The 26,591-nt window shown below is 40.9% G+C and overlaps 1 protein-coding gene across 2 annotated transcripts; it reads right to left on the reverse strand.

The window, feature by feature from the left end:
• Window positions 1-26,213, reverse strand: rhbdd1 (rhomboid domain containing 1). Of its 2 annotated transcripts, XM_042339377.1 has the most exons (7): window positions 26,183-26,213; window positions 18,717-19,165; window positions 18,111-18,243; window positions 17,041-17,129; window positions 16,132-16,185; window positions 14,694-14,810; window positions 1-4,045 (listed from the first exon to the last, which is right to left on the reverse strand). In XM_042339377.1, exons 2-7 carry the CDS (start codon window positions 19,147-19,149, stop codon window positions 3,945-3,947), a joined length of 927 nt encoding a protein of 308 aa, XP_042195311.1. In that variant the 5' UTR covers window positions 19,150-19,165; window positions 26,183-26,213; the 3' UTR covers window positions 1-3,944. The 2 variants fall into 2 exon arrangements, with proteins under 2 accessions (XP_042195311.1, XP_007894454.1); XM_007896263.2 differs by lacking the exon at window positions 26,183-26,213 and having other exon boundaries at window positions 18,717-19,211.
• Between the last annotated feature and the right edge of the window lie 378 nt (window positions 26,214-26,591).

The raw sequence follows: 26,591 nt of genomic DNA on the forward strand, positions 1-26,591 counted from the left end.
CAAAACTGGATTTTGGAACAGTCTTTTTTTTATTTAAGCAATGATTTAAAGGCTAAAAAACACAGGGGAAAGTTTTATATTGGAAAGATATTTCTTTTGCATTTACTTAGAATTATGTCATGAGGTAAATCTAATGCTAGTTCTTTGAGTATTCTCACTCAGTCACCAACTCCTCCCTCAGATAAACACTCCGTATATTCAGACACACAGTCTAACTAACTGAGTGCTGTTATGTGCTGCCATCATCCTTCAGCTCATAGTTCACAGTACATAGTTGATGAAGTTGGCAAGACTCAAGGTAGCCATTGATAAACTTCATAAAATAGGCCGAAAGTCTGGGTGGCAATTGTGAGCTAAGCTTCCAGGACTTGTGTTTGAATCCAACTCAGACTGATGGGCTAAAAGTCTCGTCTGTCTGTTTGTTGTGAAGTTCTATGCAAAAAGAATTTGGACAGCCTCAACTAAGTTCCTTGTGGGTGGGAGCTCACAGTACAAACAGTGCTTGTTGCTTGGCAATTTGGCAACCTTCCTCAGAGGCCACAGAATAACTGGTGTTACAAATGGAAAATGTTGCGGGGTGGGGGGAAAGGCACATTGTTGGGGCAGGAGACGGAGCTTTACTCTGCACATAATCAAGCTCTATCTGCTCTGGGAGTGTTCCAAATCTTTTTGGGGGTTAGCTGGGTGTCTGGCAGATGTAGAAATATATATCAGGAATATGTCACCAAGCTATTCGTAGTTCCACATATGTATGCTGTCTACACGGGTACATTTGTGTGGTATCTGTGAAGTGCTTTGAGACACTGATTATATTTGTTGAATCATATAGTTGATTCAAATTTTAGCAGAAATAGCATACATTTATTAGAAATAGCAGTGGAAGACAATGGAAGCTACTGAAACCATCATACATGCCTACAACAATATTTGTGCTAAAATACAGAAGATAGCTGTTTGGCTTAACTTAAATTGATTTTCACCCTAACAGTTGATGTTTTGATCTATCCCTGGTCCTGTTTGACAGACCTAGGCCTAACACTATGTGGGAAATGGAGAACAGCAACAATTAAATGAAGTGTTACATTATACCATCTATCCCACAATATAAATTGTAAATGGAATGGAACATTACTGCACATGAAATGCTCCAGGCAGTATTTTTCTTCACTGTTGTAAGAAATAGTGCCATCAAATACAGAACCCATGAAACTGGCAAAAGTTATGATGCACTAAAGAGAAGGCAACTCTGAGGATAAGAACCATACGTTACTGAATATGTTGAATAATCAGCTGAGTCCCTCAAATATAATAGTCAATATCTCAAAGCATTTTCCAGAGACTACAGAAATGTATCTGTGTAGACAACATACATGCGTGGAACTATGAATGGTTTGGACACTTAAGGTTTGGACACTCTTGACGAATTGCATAAATCGTAAAATCTGGTCTGTGTATCCATGAGGGTCTCACACATCATTATTTTCTCCACAATTTGTATATTCATACACTAGGATGCCCAAGAACATTAACTGCAAAATTGGGAAGCGATATCTGACATGTCTGATTTATACATTGGACTTGCATTTATCTCTAGAAGTATTACTAGCCAAAACTAGTATGTAGTATGCCATAAACCATCATATAAAATCTGATTTAATCAATACTGTGCAATCATCTAATCTAATTCAATGCAGGTGCTGTGCTTTGTGACTGCAGCCAGTAAGTCATGTATAGGTATAGCTTATCTACCAGTGCTGATTAAACTGGGTTTAAGTTTCCCCTGTACCCCTGCCCAACAAATTAAGCAGGTCTTGCAGGTAGTTAAAGATGTGTGCCATTTTATACATGGAGCAATCAATGGATTACGCATGTACAGTAATTGCAAAATACCTGTAATTCCAAGCTGTGGGATACAAGACACACAAAACAGCATATTTGCAGCTTAAACCTTAATGATTACACTATGGAGTAACCGCACTATGGGTACACTATACACTGCATGGACTGGATTGTGTGCATCACACATCTAAGCGGTGCGTTAGCAAGAAGGCTAGTAAACGTTGGAATTTTTAAAGTACCTCTTTGAAGAGATTTACAAGGTGGTTCAGACAACATGGCTCCAGTTGCAGTAATATTTTTTATTTGTATTCCTCCCTCCAAAAATACAAAAGCAAAGTGCTTACAAAATACTAGTTACATTACAAACTGTCTTTGAAGCTCAGCGACCAAATTATCTCAATTTGAAAAGAAAGGATTTTCTAAATCAGGAAACTTGGCACATCTCTGTAATTTTGTCCTTTAGATGTGGTTAAAGGAGTAAACCCTGACTGTTACACTCCAGCTCCACAGCTCAGTGTTTCATTTTAACTGCTATCTTGTTCCCTGACCCACATTTACTGGTATTACTGACTGCACACTGAATTTATTGAATACAAATGTAATATCAGAAAGCTAGAAAGGCACACATTATTTAAGACGGTTAAGGCTCATGAGAATGTTTCTCTTCCACATGAAAGGTTTGCCTTGTGACATCATATTGATCAGTCTGTGTTGGTTTGGTTATAACTCTGATCTATTTTTTTTTCAGTTGGGCTAGGAAGCTGTAGTTAAAAGAAAATTCAATTTGGAGCCAAGATTCAAGTGTTACTGAGGTAGAATACGCAGCTTATATCATCACAGAATAAGGTTATATTTGAAAACCATTTTGAAATGTTTGATTTTCCAAAGATGACTTTCGAACATGACAGAGTGAATTATAGATTGTAAGATGCCTACATTCATGTACAAATACAGATCCTATTTGATATTGGTCTTGTGATCTTGTTTTCCATCTTCCAATCGAATGCTTTACAACAATATTGGGTTTCATTAAGAATATCCATGGTACAAAGGACATGAATATCATCTGTTCAATAATTTGGATGAGTTTCTCATTGTACATTACGCTAGTAAAGAGAAACCATGGCCTGTGTACTGTATCTTGCTCCTGCATTGTTTTCTAAATCTTTAGGAGAAAGCTGTTCCTCATCTCTTTTTTCAGCGACAAGTTCAAGCTCTGGCAGATAACTCATGAAAAAGTCACTGTCCTCTGCCCCATTAATAGCAAAGAATATACTTCCCTAATCCAGCTCAGAATATTAGAAGCCACTAATTATCAACCTCTATTTGAATGGGGAGAAGTGGGCCACAGTCAGGTTTGTTACATTAGAGTTACCTAACAGCATGTGAATCGGTTTAAACTTTTTTTATTTATACATTTACTTGCTAAAGTGTGTGCTGCTGTTACACTGCCCTGCCCTCCTCTTCTCCCGCCCTATTGCTACCTCACCTCACACTATGTTATCCAATTAATAAAATATATCAAAAACAAAAATAAGCCTTTAAAGATAGAAACATGTATCGGCTAGAGAACCCCCACATATTGTGGCAGTGTTATCTCCCACATAGATCTGTGTATGCCCAACATAATCATGATCGTAAGAAAATATAAATTTTTCCTTTATTCCTGTAATCCCTTCTGCTCTCCTCTACTGGAATATGCTGCTCCATATTTGGAAAGGTAAAATCTTCCAGCCTCTGGAACCCTCTAGATATTATCAATGACCGTCATCCAAGACAGCAGGAGTTGTACTTTAGAGGAAAGCTTCATTCTCTGACACTGACATCCTCACTGAGACTTACAGGCTAAAAGAGAGATGTAAACTTAACAATTTAAGTCAATAATTCACTGCTCTGAACAGTCCATGGAGTGCTTAACTAAATATATTTACACATTTTGTGTAGTTCTTCAACCAAGAATGCATATTCAAATAAAATGGACAATAGTGTCCCCAATGCTAAAGAGAAGCAAACAGGTTTTATAAAGAAAAGTGCAAGAGTGCAAATGGCAATAATATGGCACCCAACAAAAGACACAAGTCATCCACAAGGGGCGAGAAACAAAATCATCTGGCAAATCGGTTCAGTCGTTGCTGCCTCATTTCCTCTTCACTCAAATGCCTTGGCGTCCGAACATTGTAATGCCTTCTGTCATTGTGGGAACCTCCTGCAATCATATTACAAAATGAAAATGAGCTTCTTGGTTTAGGAGAGGATGATTCATGCTGCAAGCTCAGATATTTTGCTGTAAGATTTACTGCAGAACTAAAGTATTCATCCATGTGTATAAGCTTGGAGCTTGGCTTCCTGCACTTAGCGCATAAGCAAGGTATCAAGTGGTATCTTTGCAAATGCTGGAAACACAAGACCACTTGCCATCTTAAGAATTAACACCAGAAGCAACCATTTTATAGCACTCCCTGTTACAACATGGGGTTTGAGCTTATGGACTCAAATGACCAATTATAATAGGTCAGCCTATATCAGAGATATATGAGAAGAAATTTTGAGTTTCTCTATTATCAGAAAGAGTAAAACTTATTGAGTTTATGGAATCCAATCATTTCAATGAACCATTCCCAATCTGCAGTGTGAGATGCTCTCCCAAATTTAGATCTTGAGGGAGGTGAATAACAACTAAAAATCGAGGATAAAGATATAAAGAAATTACACGGCAAAAATATTCCCACAGTTATAAAACCTGCCATACAATAATAGTTCATCGCTTGCGTCAGTGGAAAACAAGCACATTTGGGTGCTTGTTTTCCCATTGACGCAAATGATGTGAGTGCTGAAGACGCAGGTCAGCTGATCTTATTTTGATTTTGGCAAACAAAGCAGGCCCAATAATGTGCTCAAGGTCATAACCAACAATAGGACGGGGAAAAATCAGGAGTTCAAATTATTGTTATCTTGCGATCGCCACTGATGGATGCACCACCCAACTGAAACTTGTGGGTTTTCAACTTGTTGGAATTATATTAACATTTGTTTTTTTGCCCATTAAGTTGACAAAATTGGTTGAAAATTTAATATAGAGTACTTGCATTTTTAATCATAGTTCTACAACAAAATATTCCCAGCTATTGGAAAACTAAGTTATTTGGCCCCAATTATTTTCATTGTTCAACAGTGAAGAAATCTCTCCCAAAACAACAACAAATTACATTTTCACGTTGGGAGGATATCTCAAGATGCTGGACAGTCAGGGATTTGGGATCAGTGGGGGTGGAGGGCAGGGAGGGTGCCCGAAGGCGCGGTTGAAGAGGAGGGTCTCGATTCTGCTGCTGGACAGCCAACAGCGAGTACTACGGTGATATCACGGAGGATTCCCAGGCTGGAGCAGAGGGAGTCTGTGGGTCGGTCAAGTGGGAATAGGAGACGAGGAGGATGGAGAGAAGGTAGGACTGAGTGGGAATGGTGCAGGGTAGAGGACAGGGATGGAGGCATTTTGGGGGAAAGCAGCTCAGGCCAAAACATGCAAGCTGAGACTGGAGGCAGAGCAAAACAAAATTAGGGTGCATGTGGTTATAAGTACTTTCTGTAGGATTAAGTCCAGTAGATATGATTGTATATCCAATCCAAGGATAAGTTACTGATTGCCAGATGAGACACAACAGTTCAATGAGCCTACAGGCACGATTACAGCAACCAGTCTAACTCACTGCTCCACAACATCTAAAGCATTTTGGAAAAACATAGATTAAATGTCTGCTAAAGGTTCAGAAAGGAATACAATCGGATCTCCCTCCCTCAAAAAAATCTAAAGGACAATTTAGAAAGTCAGTTACACATGGGTTGTGTTGCTGCAGTCTGGGTTTGTTACATTGGAATAATAAGAGTGGATTTGTGAAGCTGCCCAGTGTACACAGAGATTGGGGCTCAGTATACAGGATTTACAAGGGTTGGTTCCTGGAATTACTCTATTATAAAATGAGAGCTTGAATCAATGCTATGCAAAATTAATCAATGAGGCAGGTCTGCTTTATACCAACACTTTCAACCAAAGTGGATTGTACTAAAGATCTGAAGTTTGATTGCAGCCAAACTCTTGATGTGCCCTTGAGCCAAGGCACGAAACCAAAAGGCAAAAAATTATACAATATGCAGGTCCACATGAAATTATTGACCACACGAATATAATGTTTTCTATTCCAAGTGAAGAACGTCCCATGTGCAAGGCAAGACTATCCTGCGTTTCATTCATCAAATGTTAAAGTAATCTCCTGAGTCATAAGAAAAGTAATGAACCACGCATACAACCACACTGCACTCTGGCTGTTCTTAATTGCTTCTTTAGGGTGTCTACCTCTCTTTAACATGGGTCTCTCTCACTTTTATTCGTCTATACAAATCAACTTGTCTGCAAACCCCTCATTTATAATTGCACACCCACAATTACAGATTACATTCAGTTTGGGTCAGGACGACCTTACACAGAATGTAATCCCCCCCCTCCCTCTAACCACAAAATCTACAGACAACCATCATTTCCTCCTTCCCAACAATTTGTGCAGATAGTTTGAGCCGTGCCAATGCAGAAACCACTTTTCAATTTTACAGCTTAAATCAGCAGATGTTTGTACAGTACTCACAGCCCCAAGGGGAAGCGAGGAGGGTTTCTGCCATCAAATGCAAAATTGGATTAAATGGTCCCTTCCCCCTCTCTCCCTCAACCCCATCATTGGACCAGTTTGTGTAATTACATAGGTAAATAATAAGAGTCTGGAGCATCAAAATAAATGTAGGCTGCTAAAACCTGTACTCAGGTTTACAAACTTTTTGTACAACCGTGGCGAAGTAAGCCAGCAATAGGGAACTGAAAGCTAGCTACTAAAATAATATTGTGCAGCTCAGACTGATGCAATGATACTGTGATCTCAGCTTTTATAGCATGTGGAGTTATCACATTTAAGTTGATGCCAATACCCTATCCAAGCATCCATCGGGTCCAGGCTAAATTATGCCAACTCTCTGCTCGCCTAACCCTAACCCTCTTCCCATCACAAGCTGCAGACCATCCAGAACTCTGCAGCAAAAAACTTTTCCCGCACTAGGCTCTGTGAGCATTATCCCATCCTTGCCCAGCTCCACTGGCTCCCCGTCCTCCAGTAGATTGAGTTTAAGATCCTCATCCTAACCTTTAAATCCCTCCATGGGACATACCCTACCTCTGAAACCTCCTCAAATCCTACCAACCCAGCCATCTCTTCACTCAGCAGGCATGACTGCTTCACAGACCCTACCTTCAGCGGTCAGGATTTCAGCATATCTGCCCCCACTCTCTGGAACGCCATCCCAGAGTCCCTTCCCTCAACTCCATCCCAGAGTCCCTACCCTCGCCTCCTTTAAGGTCTGCCTCAAGATCTTCATCTTTACCCGCGCTTTCCAACATCTTTCCACACCCTCACTCCCAGTCGTCACACCTTAAGCAAAGTCGATAATAATGTCGTCAAGACTCTTTCGCAGAAAACCAACATGTTTCAAGAGAAATTAACCGAAAGTAGGACATTAATGCCAGTGATGATGCTCACACAAAAAAAACTTTCCAAAGAATGCCATCACTCTCTGAGTCAAAGACTATCCTCTGCCTTGAGGTCTCCTCTATCAGGAAGCTGGTCCCAGGATTATCATAATGTCACACTGTTAATCTGGACATTAGTAGGCTGTTCAAAAGAAGGGGTCAAAATATGATAGTCATGAGCAGATCTAAAAGGGAGTTTAGGGGGAACTTCTTTACACAGATGGTGGTGACAATGTGAAGCTCACTTACCGGAAGCTGTGATTGAAGCAGAAAGCATACACGAGGGAGAAGTGATGAGAATGTATGGGAAAGGGGATTAAGAAAGGGAAGGCTAATGTGGAGAACAAACCTACTAGTTGCTGTAATGATCTGTTTCTGTACTGTACCATTCTATGCAATTTTATGTATTCAAGCACCAGGGAACATAAGCAACTTTTAGTTGAGGGGGAAAAGCAGGCAAAGCATCTGGTCTACACATGGCCTCCCACAACAGTTATAGGGAAACTAATTAACACACCACACAGGGCACTAGGACATATACAAATATTTATACTCACAGCATACCATCCCCAGTTTATTCGATAACACCTCTACAATGCCAACATATTGCTTGGTTTAGCGAATATCATAACTGATCATTGTGTAATGGAAGAGTTAACATTTCTAGGTTAATGTAATCTGGATTTCATCTGAATGGATATGGAATTCCTGAGGCATTGCAAGGGACTGAAGAGCATGCAGTGCAGTCTCCAGTGGAGGCCCTATGTTTGTGTGTGCACACAGTGATTAGATCCAGATGTTTTCTAGCATCTTAATTAATGGGAGTATATTCTTTTCAACACAGACAAAACGATTACTGTTACCAAACCTAGGTCACACTCAAATAAGGACACTTTCTACAGCACTATAGAAGAACAAAATTCAGTTTTCAAATATTACAGTAAGGACACACTTTGTCAAAGCTTGCATGTAAAATGTAAAATATATACAGGTAATGTATATTGCCTTGCAGCTTGTAGGGGAATAATTTCAATATTGTTGGAGTTCAAGTCGTATTTCACATTAGTGGATGATATCATCACCATCTTACTGCCAATCTGCTTCAGATTCAAGACCTTTACATCTGACCAGTTTACCATCATTTTACTACTGCACAATCCACATTTTTGGATATTTTACTGAGGAATTGATATCTTTTGAACCTTTAATCACACCAGCTCACACTATTCCAGGAAGCAATCTGTTCCACAAGTCAATAAGTTTAAAGCATGATGTTATTCCTGCTGCAGGTTAAAATCAGCAAGGTAGATGGCCACAAACCAAATTTAAAACCAACTTACTGTTGGCATCTCATATCTTCTGTATGGGATTGAAGGTTAGATAAAGCAACATAGCCCATCAAAAAGTTGAACCAATGCCATTTAAAATCCATCACCAGGTAATTCAAAAGTAACCGACTTCAAATTCCTGTTGATCAGACACTGTTGACTACAGAGCAGACTTGTTGGGTGGGACATGCTGTTTTGATGGAAGACAGACTTCCCAAGGCCACAAGAGGTACAACAAGACCAAACTCAGCAAGTATCTGTGAGGTGAACATCTTGAACCACAGTACTTCAAGATATACAGTGATATGATTGCAACCCAATTTATCATATCTACACACCGAGAAACTTTCCTCTACATATCCAAAAGACACATCTGTGTAATCACAAGACTTCCACACTCAAAATAAATCAGGCCAGCTTTAAATCATGTCTTCACATAGAATTGTTGTCAGTTAGAACAAGCCTTTTTCACCTCAGAGATCGGAGTTAAAATCCAACCGATTGTCAGGTTGAACAATTGAAAAACGCTGAGAGTTGACAGTCGTCCCAAGTGAATGCATTTGGGAAGTCTCAACCCACTATGGGCAGAAACCACAGCACAAAACTGCTCAAAATTTAGCAATCGCACCTCAGGATAGCAGTTGTGTGGAAAACTACGGCACCACTCTTGTGCTGTGGAGGATATATACCTATATAGAACTTTACATCTGTCCTACCCTGAGATTGCTTGATGGGACAGTCTAGGGAGATCTTTACTCTGTATCTAACATGTGTCTGATCTAATCCAGACATCCTTGGTGGAATCTTTACTCTGCATTTAACTTGTGATGTAGCTAATTTGGGATGTTTGATGGGACAGTGTAGATTGAACTTCACAATGTATTTAATCCATATTGCTGCAAGTGCTGATGAGGGCATTTTAGAGGATGCATTATTTGTACATAACTTGGAATAATCATTGTTGATATGCAGAATTAACACCACAAGAAAATGGACTTAGAGGCTACCAAATGTCTGGATAACCAGTGTGGATGTTATGATTGAATCCTTAGGCTTTCTTTAGTCACAAAATAAGCTCGAAACAAAGACAAACAATGGTGATGTAACACACACACACTAAATATTCACACATCAGATACTTTCTTAAGATGCATTAAACAACACTACAGAGCGAAGCCAAAGCAGTGTATGCCAGTGGTTAAGGTGCGTTTTAAAGATCCCAGGGTGCTATATGGAAGAAGAGTAGGTTCCTGCCTAATATTTCTCCCTCAACCAAATTTCACCAAAAAATTATTCAATGTACAGATTGCAGTTTATGGTACTTTGCTAGTGCAGATTAGTAAGTCATTGATTGGTAACACAGTTTGCGTTTTGGCGTGATAAGATGCTACTACTAAAAACGTGTTCATTTTTTTCTCATCATCAATGGTATCTGAACAAGCCTCCATTTTGCCAGCAGGTGGCACTGTAGATGAACGTTAAGGAGATCCAAATGGAATCCGGGACAATGCAGTCAGCAAAGCCTTCAGCACAATAAGCAGATTCAGTTATTGTCCAAGAGATGCATTAAACAACACTACAGGGCGAAGCCAAAGCAGTGTATGCCAGTGACCACTGCATTGTTGAGCTGGATTAGCAACTAAAGCAGGGATTAACTGCCGACTGCTAGCAGTTTCTGTGGCTTGTTTGTTCATCACAAAAATGTGCAGTAGGGTGAAAGACCAATGGAATTCTCAGTAATCCTGAATGAATTGAGAACTCAAACCTGCTGAAATGCACTAGATTGTAAAAATGAAAAATAAATAAAAAGTGATAAGTGGGCACATTCTGCGACGATTACTAACTAACTAACTTACTAACTTTGAAATACTCTCGGGCCAAACGTACGTTCGTCACAACACAAACATTTTGTGTTATGAATAGTTGGTCGCCGTAAAAAGAAAAGGATTTGAACCTTGTCATTGGTAGAGTTGATTAGTGAGGAAATGGAACAAAGAGATTAACAGAAAAAAAATCTGTGCTACCTAGAAGGCAAAAAACTACATTCTACACACATGCATTTTAATAAGAACAGAGAGGCAGGCAGTCTGCAAGTGTAAGCATGTGATGTCCAACTACTAGAGAACAAGATCAGCAAAAGATTCAACACAAGAATGGAATTTAACACAAATGGTACTGAAACAACAGAACATGGGGCACCGGGATGATTCCATGATTGCTGGTCAATATACCGACCAACAGAGAATAAGTCGGATTCTTCCATTAAGGGTGACTTCTCAAATTAGCTCAAGAGGTTTTGGGAACAAAAGACAGCTAATAAGCCTTTAAGTCTTTTTTTTTGCCTGTTGGCTATCACATTCATATTACAGTATAAGCTTTCCTGTCTGTTACCTAGTATTACTGGTTGACCTCACTCAACTCTATTACATTTTTAATCTTGTATTTAAAAGCACTGAAGAAAATCCCCTCCCCCACACCCCATCCAATATTTGCAGACATCGGCTGCACAGAACTTGCATGCGAGAAACATGGAAACTCTGGGAAGTATAGTTTGGCAGTATTGTCATTAACCTCCCCCACTCTTTCTCAACTCCACCCAGGTTCTCTCTTTATTGCCTCCAACCAGATTTCTCCCAGCTTCATTTTATTATCAACACAAACCTGCACAGACTTGTGTTTTTTAAAAAAAACGAATTTAGTTTTTTTTTAATAGTTTTAATAGCTGCGAGATGTTACACTGCGTGAAGGGTGCTACATAAATCCAAGTTGTTGTGTGTGCTGATCAAGGTGCAGGATATATTTGGAGGGGTTGGGCATTCTAAAACTGTAAGAACACTCCCTCAAATAATGAAATGCTTGGGGAAGATGGCATTTTGCAGGCAGAGTGTAGAAGGAGCAGACTTGATGAGCTAATTACCCTTTTCTTGTTCCATGCTGTTTATGTTCTCATGCAAACATATTCCGCCTTCATTATACATCATAACAACAGCAAAGTTCCCCACTAGTTCACGGGCTTTGACTTAATACATACAACTTCCACCACATAATTCAGATCTTTGCCTATTTTTCTATCCAACAATTTAACATTTTTAGCTCTCGTCTTACTCACCGAGACAGGAAGGAAAAGGAAAAGCCATTAGTCCCTAAATAAATCTGTGTTTTTGCTTCTCAATCATTACTATTTCCTGCTGCAGTCAACAAAGTGCTACCTCCAGTTCTGCACTGGAGTCCCATCCTGGAGTTCAAGTGCTGATTTTAGATAGCTCTTGGTTTAATGTAAGATTCAGCAGGTATGGATTCCAAAATAGGGCTCAATTTGTTAATTTGATTTATTTGTAAATAGAACACAGCTTTGAGGATTTCTTGGTCCAATGTCATTACATCATCTCCAAAAGGAAATTGTTAGGATAAAATTTACTTGACATCTGGGCTATGTGGCATTGCTTTTACGATGCTGTTGAAAGCTGAATCACTGCTGCTGGGCATTTTTTTCCATTGAACTATCAGATAAATGTACATTTTAATAGTCCAGCTGCCAAGTGGTTCTCAAAAAGGCTGATGTGAAAGGCTAACCCCAACACATGATCAAAGAATGCCTCACCCAGCAGGTGCACAGGCCCCGCACATCAAAGGAAGTGCTGGTAACTCGGTATTCATCTACATGTATTGTATACCACCTTGAAGTGGTTGCAATCAAATAAGGTTTTAGTATAAAGTTTCCAGATGATCCATCACTAATGTGGCCGAGGAGGGAAACAATGAGACTGGAATTGGATCAGTATTACTTCCTTCATAATACTTGTGGAAAAACACATAATACAAGGTATTAAGACAGAGGGTTTGAAATAAATTCACAAACTGTGATGGAAATTACTTTCTCAGAACACAGCACTATCCTGGGATTTTACGGATAGTATTCGGAGCGCTACCTGTAACTTCCAGAGGTCGGCCATCATTTGACTTTGTTGCTTGATAGACATGGAGATAAAACACAAGATAGGAAAAGACTTCTGCAGTCCATCTGCAGTCCACTGGAGTCCCGCAACCTAGGTTAGAGCACTTAACAATAAATAATCCTTGCCTCTTATGTGAGAGGACCCGGGTTGGATTCCTGGGTGAAGCAAAACCTTAGGCAAGTTTCCTTACTCCACATGCCTCTGTTTATCCGGCAGTAATTCGGAACCCAGGTGTTAGTCGAATGGTGGATCGCTTTCCGGGGGTAATAATCCATCCAAAATTGTTTTAAAAAATTGGTTACTGAATCCACGACAGTGTGTGGGACACTGCGGTGCGCAATTGGCTGCCACGTTTCACCCACAAATACACAGTAAATTCACTTTACAATATATTTTGTGAGGTGTATTGAGACATCTCGACAATATGATAAGGCTCTATCTTTTCAATTTCAAGGATTATTATTATCTGTCTGGTCACCAAGTTAAAGAATACTATTTTGTATTCTTCAGTTTGTTCCTTGCTAAAACTCTATCGAGCTCTTTCTCATATTTGCTTCCACGATGCCCTCAAGGAATCAATCGCATATGCACCTTTGGATTTAAGTAATGAAATCCAAGCTGTCCATTCGCTCTTTCAAGATGGAGACTGTCCCCACTCGTAGTCACCTCCAACATATTACTAAAAATGAGAAAAGGTGATACACCCCACTCCTTCCGCAGACATGCACAACCTACCCTATTATGGACTTCATCCCACCTATATTTCCAGAGGAGGCTATTACGTGAAGCCCAAGGTCAGCTGCACTCTCTGTCTTCCAATCCTATTCCCAAACTATATTTACACAAATTACATTTAAAATCAGGTCACAGCCTGGGTTAGTACTGACCAGCATCTGGTTCAGCCCATTACAAACTGTATGCAGTGTAAGGTGAACAGGATTTCTTTTAATAAAAGGAGTGTCAAACCTGTAGCAAAGTTTGCAGCAGTCAACAATTTTGTTCAAATTTTGGACAAATTCACTTTTTGGCCTTTTGTGACCTCCACTGTCAATGCTACCAACATAAATAATTTAGGGCATCATTGGTGAACCATTGACGGAGCCCTGGTTGCTGTATACCTAAATGAAGAAAGGACTGGAATTGCCAGGAAAGAAGGTGATCTTATTCATAAGCCAAAGGAGGACACAGCTGGGATGCAAGACTCACTAGACTAGTAGGCTAAAGAGAACACAGCACTTGCATTGTATATGACACATTAAATCAATTTCTTCAGCAATCTTCAGAATGCTTCTGAAGGGTCGCACCTGAAACATTAACCTATATTTCTCTCTCAGGTGTTGATTGACCTTGCTGTCTTTCCCAGCATTTTGTGATTTTATTTCAGAATTCCACATTTGCCATTGTTCATTTGATCCCCATCAACTCGTTGCTTACTTCAGTCTTGGTGAACTAATGCTGCACTGACCTGTGAACCACTTGTGTGTGTTAAAATATTGCAGAAGCAGAACCCAGGAGACTGCAAACGTCTGCAGGTTAACTGTGTGTCTCTGATGATTACAGAGAGTAAACGCTAAAAATATTTCCAGCTTTAAAGAGGATCCTTTTTTTAAAAAAAATCAGCTACAAAGAGAATAGAACATTTTCTTCATCTGGCTTGGGTTGGGCGGGCAGAAGAAAAACTGCTCATTAGATTTCCGACAACCAATCTCCCAACAGTTGAACTAACTGGTCGATGCAATTTACTGAATTTATTGTACATTTTTATTCAGAACTATGCAATCATTTGATGAAAAATGTTTGTGCCAAGCTTTAAAAAACATGCGTATCTGCCCTCTCTTAAAAATGATAACAGCCTACCTTAAGGCAGGAGGGTAAAATGATGCCCCTTATGCTGAACCTCGATACACAAGTCTCCTGCAATGCCTTACACCAGGTTCTTAGAATTATTGCATTTAAAAGTGGAAATAAGGTGGACCCAGAGGAGTCTCTATAGTGACAAGAGCTTACCATTGTCACGAAGGCTGTCCCAAATCGCTTCATTTAACTGTTCCTCTTCAGACAGGCCTCTTGAGTAGTCATTTTCGTATGGACCATAGTTATCAGCAGTCCTGTAACCAGCATACCCTGCAGTTCACAGAAACAGAATTTTTGTTGAGTATTATCTAGAGCAGGAAGTTGGACTTTTATTTACCGGCATCTATTCGAAAGAGAAGGACGTTTCTCCTATATTGAGTCCTGAACAATGATTCCCCCAAATAACATTGGTTGTTTCATGGCTGTTTGTTGGACATTGCTGGGTGCAATTTGGTTGCTGCGTTGGCCCCCAAAATACAGTGACTCTTCACAGTATATCCTGTAAGTTCTTAGAGATGTCCTCCCGACTCGAAAAGCACTGTATCAAATGTAGGAATTATTATTCCTCAAGTGAGCTACTTAACTCATTGCCATTTGTAGGGATGTGGATTAGCTGCAACTTTTGCCTAATTAACGACAATCGGTACATTTCAAAGTAACTCATTGTGTGAAACTCTCAGAAACTATTCACTGTGGTCAGGTATTGCAGTATATCAAATGCAAGTATGATTTCTAATTTATAAATGAAGATTGTGGAACTTCAATTCATATGGAATAAAAACCACATAAAATTTTTAAACCTTTGATTTGTGATTCGATTGGCTTGCCTTCACTAAAAATTTTAGTCTATCAAAGCCTTTTGTAGATTTTTTTTACATTATTCATAGTGTTTGCACTTTAGTAGCTTCTCATTGCTCTCCATTCCCTAGAGATTCTACAAAGTTCTAATACAATAAGATAATGAATGACCTATGACTACAGTCGGTCATCTAGGGAATTGCACTGATTGACAGGAAGTTATAATTCTCAGTGTGCGATTCACTTTATATTACATTTCGTTTGACACAATTTCTGACTTGGACTGACTGAAACCCCATGATAGGCTAATCTAGTTCTGTGCAACGATCAGTGAGGCGATACTTTGCTCATTATCTGAGGTACCCTCACAGCTTTCTTATTCTCTTTCACCTCCCCCTATAAAATGCCTTCCTACTATTTACTCCTCACAGAGAAACTGTATAATTTCTGCACTGTGTCTACTTTCTACACCTTTACTAAATATATTGTATTATGCTGATTACAGAAAAATGCAAAAAACAAATAATATTCCATCAGACAAAATGATGGGAAAAATAATGTAATTTCTGATTTGCAGTACGCCAATGGGCGTCTGCTTTTCAACGGCATGTGTTCACAATGGCCAGTTTTCAATGCGACGGGTATAGTAGCACATGAATTTTAAGGGCGATGGTTCAAATAATGAGTTTGCGATCTCAGCCAATGGAGACGAGCAACTAAGAGATGTTAATTTGCGTATTCCACCCCACTTCCTAGTTAGGAAATCAAGTATGGTATTGAGTCGCAAACTAACCTTGGCCCCTGTAGTAGACTTGACTTCTAGCATAATCGTGTGTTGAAAATATACCTGTCAAATAATGAAGATGAATTAATGTTCAATCAAGGTTACTGGATATGTTGTGCAAGTCATATCCTCAGAATACAATATGATACAATATGATACGATATGCTAATAACTAGCCAAAGAATCATCCTGCAATTATGTTTTGCTTGTGAAATTCCAACCTTCCTCGTGGTTGAAATAAAATCAGAGGAAACATGCCCCATGTCTCAAGGTCAGCAAAAAGTTCTAGTTGGCAGTCCAGGAACCAATCTGTTCTTACTGGAAACTCAAGCAACTAATTGCAAGGTGGGTGGAAGGAGTCATAATAGAGTTCGTTATGACGTGATAGTTCAGGCTCCATAAAATCCCAACCAGTGTTACAGTGGAGCAAAATTGTCATGCAGGAAGTGATATCGGCAGCACCCCAATAACCTGGCCATTTTGGCTTCCCGTACACTGGCCAGAGTTTTAAGCGCTGGTGGAGCGGACTTTATATTTTTTTAGCTACATAAATGTCAGAGAACACACCCCAATCAAGTGAACCTGCATTATAACAACATCAGTTATACCTGGATTCTACCATAGTACATAATTTGATATTTAGGAAAGGAAAATATGACTATTAGTCAATCACAGAAACCTGATTATTAAAAAAAATTGTTAATTGTAAAATAATCAATCCCTTTCACCTTTACAAATGACAGGCCAAAAATTCTGTGGAAATTTCTTCCCAACCGCATACTGTAATGCCATTTTTCGATGGATCACAGGCACGGTGCTGGATGATCTAAGATTACTGCGACTGCACATTGATTAATTAGCTGGAGAGTCAAATTACAATTTGGAAAGTGAAAACTAAATTCTGATGTTGAAACCTACCTCCAACAAGTTTCATCAAGTACCTCAAGGGTCCTTTGGTATACATGATCCCAACAATAATGCCTGCTAGATGACCAACAAAAGAAGTCCTGATAAAGACAAAGAGGTTAAAAAAAAGTTTTTCAGCAATTGACTCTGGTTGAACACCGCCTGTACTGTCATTATTCTGACAATCCCAATTCCTTATTATGGCAGCATTATTGAATGTTTCTGCCCCTTGGATATATCCCCATGGGTATTTCTAACGCAAGGTTACAAAAAACACAATAAAAAAAGATAAAACCTGAAATACCAGTTACAAGAACAACCAAACTGGTTTCTTTCTCCTTTAAAGTGAATCCTGAAAAGAGACAATATTCATGCTTGTCTGGAACTGACACATCTACTATTAACAGGCCTGCAGATTTGTCACTGCATATTTTTTTTAATCAATATTCACAGCAGTCATGGCAAATATAAGTCATGCTTTTAGGAGGAAATGTTGTGTAAAGTCACGGGTATGAAAATTCAACTATATCTCTTTAAATACAATATTCATAAATCCCTCCTATAAATACAGAGTAAAGCCAAATGCTTTTTATTTGGTCTTACAAACTGAACTGAAGTGGCACATTTTTAGATATAGAACCAGAGAAAGTAGTTTCTAGTGCGATATAATTTTTTTTAAAGTAGATTTTGTCACAAGACGTTGTACATGGAAAGTTAGTTAGGTAATCAAATTGTTGGTGGTACTTTAATACAACTTGTGTTACCGCTGCCTTGACACGTTGAACCTTTAAGTTAACTTGCACTACGAGTACTGAATGTAGTCTTGAAGTAACAAAGATTTTTTCTTAATTTAGGGTGCTTAAAATCAGTATTTAAAATCAGTCTCCTGATAAATAATAAATAATCCTTACATTTGATGCAGCTTCTTAGCACTTCAAAACTTGTCAAAACCCTTCACACAATGAATTACTTTAGCGATGCTATTCTGTTAGCAAACGTAGACCTCCAATTCGTTGGGTTGATAATCCGCACAAGCAATATCTCACAAACAGAAATTCACTGTGCTACAGACTGATACTTACCCTGGAGAAATCAAATGGATCAGTACTAGCTCAATCCAACAGGCATACTGGCTCGCTATAGGAACACCCATGATGTAGCTGATGTCCCAAGGATCGTAATAGTTGTTCACTACTTTCAGAGCAAACAAAACACCTGAAGCAAGAAATAAAACAGTATTGATTTAAAGATGGTCAATGTTTTCTTCCATCGTTATGCAAATGTACAGTACTTTAAACATCACAGGGCAAATAGTTAATGTAGTTGTCTACATTGCACGTCCTAGTCCCAGAGGCCAAGTCATTAGTCAGTTTCTCTGCCATTGCTTAAAAACATTTCTGGGATTTATTGGCCAGGTACTGGGAGAAACTCCCTTTACTTTTTGAATAGTGCCATGAGATCTTCAGCAGGCAGAGTGTATCAGTTTGACATCTCATCCAGACGGCACCTCCAACAATTCGGTGCTCCCTCAGCACTGCATTGGAACGTCAGCTTATTCTCCAAGAAAGCACATAATTTGCCTAGGCACGCATGCCTGAACAAGGTGGGACAGTGTTCCGTGTATGGTGTCATCATTTACTTTGATAAGCACAAATATTCACTCCAAAATAAGAAAGTAATGTTGGTACCTGAGAAACCCACTGAACACTGCAATGTGTAGGAACTGTCTTTTGTCAGTTCCACCAGGACGGTCTCCAGCAATAAGTAAGTTAGCCCAGTCACTACTGAGAAAACCAACAGCATATAAGCAAACCAGTTGCTGCCAAGCTTCCTCTCCAGCTTCAACCCCTTCCACAGCATGGAAACCATGTTGAAATATAGATGCCAGTCATCTGCATGGTGAAATGGTGAATAAAAAAGACGGCTCCAATCCTGTTTATACCACGTATTGTGCAAGCTGATGCAGGTCCCCAGTAATGGCTTCATTGGGGATAAGAATAAGAAGATATTCAGCCCCAATGTTAGCAAGGTAACAGGTGGAACATTTTCAATTCCCACGCGGAATATCTCAGTTGCTAGGAGAATAAGTCCCAAATTCAATCCTCTTTGTCTTGGACGCATGATTTATACAGTAAGTCTGGAACAGACAGAATGAGAAGTGGTAAAAAATTGAGCAGGTTAGTTATTGTTATGACCAGCAATGTTATTATGGTCTGCAGAAATGTCAAATCTATTTTAAATCACAGAACGTACATTGGAATTTTGGAATTACACAGCACAGCTTAGAATTGTTACTTTTGGTGAAAAGCTGGTGAAAAGACTATTTCTGCTAGATTTCCCTCTTCAAGCATTGTTTTTTGCTGAAATACAGTTCCACATTTATATAGTGCCTTTCATATCAGGACGTGTCAAAGCGCCTCACAGTTGAGGACGGTGGGGGAGGTGGAAGGTGACCGAAAGCATTATCAAAACAAACAAGCCTTAAACTGGGCTTTAAAGGTTGGAAGAAAGGGGATAGAGAGCATGGATGGAAAGATTGAAAGCTCGCCCCACCGATGCTGGGGAGAATCAGGTGAGAGACATGAAGCAGGCTGGCTTTAGCAGAACTGAGGGAGCAGCAGGGAGAATACGATTGCAGGAGTTCACAGAAGTTGGGTGAGGATGAGGCCATGGAGGGATGTGTACATTCATTCTAAAGATAATTATTCTCTCCCTTTCTCAACCATTGCTTTCAGTATGTCGTACTCCCAGATATCCACTCTTTCTTATATAAACCATCTAAGCTGCTCGATTAGATTACGATCTCCACTTCACTACCAAGTACCCAGTATTCCATTATCGAGTTGTTGCCCTGGAGATTTGGAGGACATGAACTTTCGGGGGAGAAAATGAAATCCTGTTTGTGTAGGATCCTGTTTTCAATGAGAAGACACATGAGAATCCCCCTCCCCCCATTAGTTAGAACAAGGCGGTGATACAGTGATGGAATAATTTCATCAGAATCCCACTCATGGGCTGACATGACTCACTTAAAAAATAATAGAATGGGTGGAATCATGACAAAAATGCACTTGAGTAGTGTTACAGAACAAGGTTCCTCTCACAATTCATTAAGAGGATTGTTAAATCAACATTTGAACAGAGCTCACTTTTTAATTAAAAAAGACAGGCAACTTGCTATATAACTTTCTGGAATGCAATTCATCCTTAAGATGTAAACTATGGGACGAGGTCTAAAGTCAACCCGTTTCATTCAGCATGCCTCAGCTGAAAAGCAACAGGGTGAAGATATTGGAAGAATTGTTCGTTTCCTGCAGAGAATTCCCAAGTCACGCCACCTCCAAAATGTACAAATATTGAGGACACTGGCCAAACTCCCTACATGGGCTAAGCTTGCCATGTGCCTGCATATTTAGACACCCACTCAAAAATAAATTGAACTTGAAGACAGCCGTTCTATGAATAATAGTCTGCATTCATCTTGAGTTCTGTTCATAATAGCGATTTGTGTTAAACATTTGAACAATCTGAGAAATGCACTTAGTATGCATTCACCCCAGTCTTGGAATGGCTGAAATACCTAACCAGTGTCAAATCTGCAGAATGCTGCCAATATTACTGCCTACAAGACACTGTACATTTTCCAATGTCCTTGTCAACTGACCTCCACCCCTCCTCTTTTTAAGCAGGATTCAAAACGATTTGAGGATTAATCTGCACAATGAGTTTTAAAACATTAAAACATTGTAAGGGTTGGGTTATAACATCAGTGTAACCATACAGTATGGTTTAAAAACACATCACTTTTTTAAAAAAATTTTTTAAACTGGCTTCATGTATTAAATCTACATTTGTTATTCAGATACTCTACGGTTGGTACTTGAGAGGCTAGCTGCTCATAATGTTCATCATCTCCTCATCTCCCCTCATTATTTTTCCATGATGATTCGCAGACTGTACTGATCCCAGTACAATTGTCTCACTGCTCAATTATGGCTAAGGTAATGCACCCTAATAACATCGCCAGTCCCCACCATCCTCAATTGGTAGAATCAGCATGAATTGAGTTTGGAATAAAGGGCAAACTGAAGTCACACTTTAAAAACAAATTGCTGAGGGAATAAGGAATTACATTAATGAACCAACTGAGGCATGAATTTCTACACAGAATACCAGTGAATTCTAACACCAGTTTTGAAATATTGCTACTACAGTATTTTATCCAAAGAGATTAATAAAATTAAGTTCTTGGGTAATTCAGCAGTTGAGCAAATGATTCTAGGTTTGAACCCTGATGGGTTCAGTTTTTCATCCTCTTGAGGCTGATACAATGTGTACAATTTCTATAAATGAATTGGGTAAAGAATCAGAGTCTCTCCTGGGTTGAATTGTCTCTGAGGCCATATTGTTGATTCAACAACTAGTCTGGCTCAGACACACGAGAGTGTAGACGTGTCCTGTGAGCCAATGCCCCTACTTGAACAAGTATAAGTACAAGAAAATAATAAAGTAAACATTTATTTCAGTGTTGTGTTCAATGTAGAATAGGATTCTCTCAATAACTTCGTCCCAAATACTAAACTATAAATTAAATCAGAATCTCACAAAGGATTAAGAGCCGACTGACAAGATACAATAGGAAATGAATATAAATAATCTCCTCCCCTCACCAAAAAATTGCTTAAAGGTGCAAAAAAATTGTATTTGTTATACAATTTGTCATACCTGGTTACTCTACTTCGCCAAAGAACACTGTACCCTTCATTGCTATTGTGCATAAATTGCACAAAGCAATAATGCAATCCTAATTGCTTTTGAATGTATATTGAACTATATTATGACCCTCATTACTGCGGGATATCTACAGCACCTCAAAAGCAAACACAAGTACCTGCACTTTTAAATTCAATGAAGTTCTGTGATTGAAAAGAATTGTCTCTAATATGATTTGCTCAAGATGGGTAGCATTACGATCCAATGGAGGTAATTGGCGTGCAGTGGATTAAAATCTGAAAAACACTGTCATGTGCATTTAGAAAATATAAATCTGCAGAAAACTTTCAAAAGCATTTGAAGGGTCATATCAGAAAAAAATGCCCACTTCCCTTTCAGAATCTGATTGAGCTGTGTTTTTTGCTTCTTAACTCCTAAGTATAATCCTATGATCCTGCTCACCTCTCTTACATCAGTCTGTGAATTACTCCTCTTTGAGGTGGAGAGAAAATGTTTTGCTTATGGTCTAGGCAAACTAAGTACTGTTCCTGCAGATTTATAATTGTACTGAAAGGATTCTGTTAAGATTCTGTGAAAGTGACTAAGCAGCAATAATATGCTGAATCATAGTGCAGACGAGGTTTAAACTAGCTGTACAGACTTCTGTACTGAATGGGCTAGGGATTCTGAATAATTAACACTACTGAGTTCACTCCAAGAACACGCTTCCATCAATTTCATTTGAATCTGCATCATGTTCTGAATTATCTGCATTCCTTTACAAACAGATCAATTAAATGCTACAGGATACTCAATGTTTTAGATAAGTTGCTACAGATGTCTTCAAGATATTTCTAAGAGGACAGTAATTGAACAGTATTTGCTTACCCCTGCAATTACACTGCTCTGGTCTTTCTTTCTCGTTGCTTCTATTTAGACCAATACATCAATATATCCAAGGTATCAAAGTACCACACGAGAACAAAAAATACATTAAATATGCAGGCCCGATATATGGTTTTGCTAGCAGCAAAAAAAACAAGAAAACTATCTAATTCAGCCAAATGGATCAACATTTACAATAATAATCCTTGCATTTGCTTATAGCACCTTATAGCGCCTTATCACATGAATCAATGGACAACTAACTGGACGTTAACCTTGACATTAACCCCACCATCCAGATAGCAGTTTCTGGAATGTATTTTCCTTTATTCCCTTCTGTAACATGTATCAGTTGTGTATTGTGCATAGAGATGAACATACTGCTTTTATATTTCAAGTTGGAGGTGCAGCAGTGAAAGCGAAGCTGCGACATTGTAGCCCAAGTCAATTTGGTTTTGAATACCAGGGCCGAACACTCGCAATGGATAAATAGCTACTGAGGTATTAGTGGCCTGTGCTTACGGAACATTACGCTACCAGAATCAGCACATTCAGGATAAGGAGAAAATTAGCAAAACAAATTAGAAATGATGCCCTGCATCAGAGATTGTTATATTGTAGGATAATCTGCTGTTTTAGTGACTGGGAACTTTTAGAGAACGCTGCCAACTGTACCCAAATTCCCAGAGTCAATAATACCTCCTTTCACGTGAAATGTTTTACTCTATAAAATTGCAACACATTTTCATTGGAGTTCTGCACAGCTCATTCAACGACTCTGTGTGTAAACTGACCAACCGTATTAACAAAAGATCCAATCCAATTACCCAGTTAACAGTGATAGACAAGGGTATGACATTATTACAGATGCAGCTAAAATTATTGCTGCAAGGTAATCAAATCTACATTCACGATGATTTTTAAAAAATTATTTTATTTGGATCGTCTCCCTGCTAGTAATTAAAGTCAAAATCATTCAATTTGCTGGATTCCTACATCGATTCTCTCAAACAGGTAACAGATAGAAGTAGACACTCCCTAGAAAGAGCTTGGAATAGACAATGTATTCCTCACGTTGAGAGAGTATCAAATAGCTCACCAAAGCCATGAGTTGGAATTAACAGTAGGATACCTCACAGCTAAGATAAATTTCCGCAAGCATTCAATTGAAATGCAAAAATGTTGATAGAATACCACTGGAGACTAATTTTTATTTTACTCAACAAATGTTAAAGTGCAGTACAATACATCATTAATACAATTCTGTTTGAACAGAGGGACACAACCAGATATTCATATTGTGCCACGTTCACCCACCTCCACATTGTAATCAATCATGAAAATCTTTCCACCTTAATACTTAAATGACCTATGCCCCCATATCTCTTCTTTCCTCTACCAGGGCCTTCTTCCCCTCAGACACAAACCTGCACTTCAACAAAACAGCAGACCTATGTCTTCACTGTCCTCCGTACAGGTCATTGTCCCTTATACACATATGCACACAGTTGGGGGAGGGTGGAGGAAAGAGGAAGGACAGTGACAAATGACAATGGCACTGACATCATATGACTGACATGATAATAGGCAAAGGCATTATGATACACAAATCTGCAGCATCATGTGACAGGAGCAGGTAAGAAATTCTTTTCAATTTGTTACAAGGAAATAATTATTTTCCCCCCCATGTTTTTTTCTTCACTCACTCCCTCTCCTGAAGGCTATCGACTCCTTCTTCTCCCAACAACTATTTTCTTCCACTGGAGTAGTTAGTAGCAATTTGACCCCGGGTAACATGAATTTTAGCCAAGTTCAATTCTGTCCCACTGGACACCATTTATACTTGCATCTTCTACTACAAGGTCTCTGAAACTGATTATAATGCCCTAACGGCTGCTGCTTAAGTCAGCACACGACCTGCAAACTTCCAGTCAGTATGCCCTTTACCCAGCAGACGACCAGAAGAAAGGTGACAAGAAAACTTAGTAACATTAAAGCAAATTTATTTTAATGGGACAGAAATCAAAAATTGTAAAAAAAAAACGATCCAAGGAAAATGGGAGTTTAGACCAGATCCAGATCAACACATGATCTGCTTGTGTAGGATATAGTTACATGACACCAGTGGTAGTGAGGAATGGGCAGCAGGAAAAAGGGGCAATTTTATCAGCTCCTGCCCCACAAAAGCCTTGACAGTCATATAGCACTGGTGGGGCAGGGGCCAGTTACATGGCACCTGGAGGGGAAGGAGACCATCACATTGTACCAGGGGGGAGGGGGTTCATTCACATGGGGGGCAGTATGTGGGAGGTGATAGTCACATGGTGGGCAGTGGGTGGGTGGCAGTCACATGGTGGGCAATGGGTGGGTGGCAGTCACATGGTGGGCAGTGGGTGGGTGGCAGTCACATGGTGGGCAGTGGGTGGGTGGCAGTCACATGGTGGGCAGTGGGGTGGGTGGCAGTCACATGGTGGGCAGTGGGTGGGTGGTAGTCACATGGTGGGCAGTGGGTGGGTGGGTGGCAGTCACGTGGTGGGCAGTGGGTGGTGGGTGGCAGTCACGTGGTGGGCAGTGGGTGGGTGGCAGTCACGTGGTGGGCAGTGGGTGGGTGGGGTGGCAGTCACGTGGTGGGCAGTGGGTGGGTGGGTGGCAGTCACGTGGTGGGCAGTGGGTGGGTGGGTGGCAGTCACGTGGTGGGCAGTGGGTGGGTGGCAGTCACATGGTGGGCAGTGGGTGGGTGACAGTCACGTGGTGGGCGGTGGGTGGGTGGCAGTCACATGGTGGGCAGTGGGTGGGTGGCAGTCACGTGGTGGGCAGTGGGTGGGTGGGTGGCAGTCACGTGGTGGGCAGTGGGTGGGTGGCAGTCACATGGTGGGCAGTGGGTGGGTAGTGGGTGGCAGTCACATGGTGGGCAGTGGGTGGGTGGCAGTCACGTGGTGGGCAGTGGGTGGGTGACAGTCACGTGGTGGGCAGTGGGTGGGTGACAGTCACATGGTGGGCAGTGGGTGGGTGGCAGTCACGTGGTGGGCAGTGGGTGGGTGGGTGGCAGTCACGTGGTGGGCAGTGGGTGGGTGGCAGTCACATGGTGGGCAGTGGTGGGTAGTGGGTGGCAGTCACATGGTGGGCAGTGGGTGGGTGGCAGTCACGTGGTGGGCAGTGGGTGGGTGGCAGTCACATGGTGGGCAGTGGGTGGGTGGCAGTCACATGGTGGGCAGTGGGTGGGTGGTGGGCAGTGGGTGGGTGGGTGGCAGTCACGTGGTGGGCAGTGGGTGGGTGACAGTCACGTGGTGGGCAGTGGGTGGGTGGCAGTCACGTGGTGGGCAGTGGGTAGGTGGCAGTCACGTGGTGGGCAGTGGGTGGGTAGTGGGTGGGGGAGGGGGGCGGCGACAGGCGCTGTAAGGCATCAAACTAGAATCATTTAACGCCATGGAGCGGCAGCCACATTCCCGCGGTGCGGTGCAGTGCGGTGCAGTGCGGTGCAGGCCCGGCCCGGCCCGGCCCGGCGCGGCCTCCTCTCACCTCCCGACCCGAGTGGCCATTTACGGTTTAAACTTACCGTGTCCGACTGCTAACTCCTTCCGCCCCGCGCTCCAACCGCGGGACAAAGGTTCCGGCCTGGAAACCCAAAGGTTCCTCTCTCTCTGGTTGGCTGGTGCTCGTTACATCTCACCAGAGAAAAACATCATGTGGCTGGGGGTGGAGTTAGGGGTTGGGTGGGGGTGAGGGGGAGGGGGTTGGGTGGGGTGGAGTTAGGGGTTGGGTGGGGGTGGAGTTAGGGGTTGGGTGGGGGTGGAGTTAGGGGTTGGGTGGGGGTAAGGGGGGGGGTGGGTTGGGGGTGGAGTTAGGGGTGGGTGGGGGTAAGGGAGGGGTTGGGTGGGGGTGGAGTTAGGGGTTGGGTGGGGGTAAGGGGAGGGGGTGGGTGGGAGTGGAGTTAGGGTTTGGGTGGGGGTGAGGGGAGGAGTTCA

Source organism: Callorhinchus milii, unplaced genomic scaffold (genome assembly GCF_018977255.1).
Source record: "Callorhinchus milii isolate IMCB2004 unplaced genomic scaffold, IMCB_Cmil_1.0 Scaffold11, whole genome shotgun sequence".
Lineage (NCBI taxonomy): Eukaryota > Metazoa > Chordata > Chondrichthyes > Chimaeriformes > Callorhinchidae > Callorhinchus > Callorhinchus milii.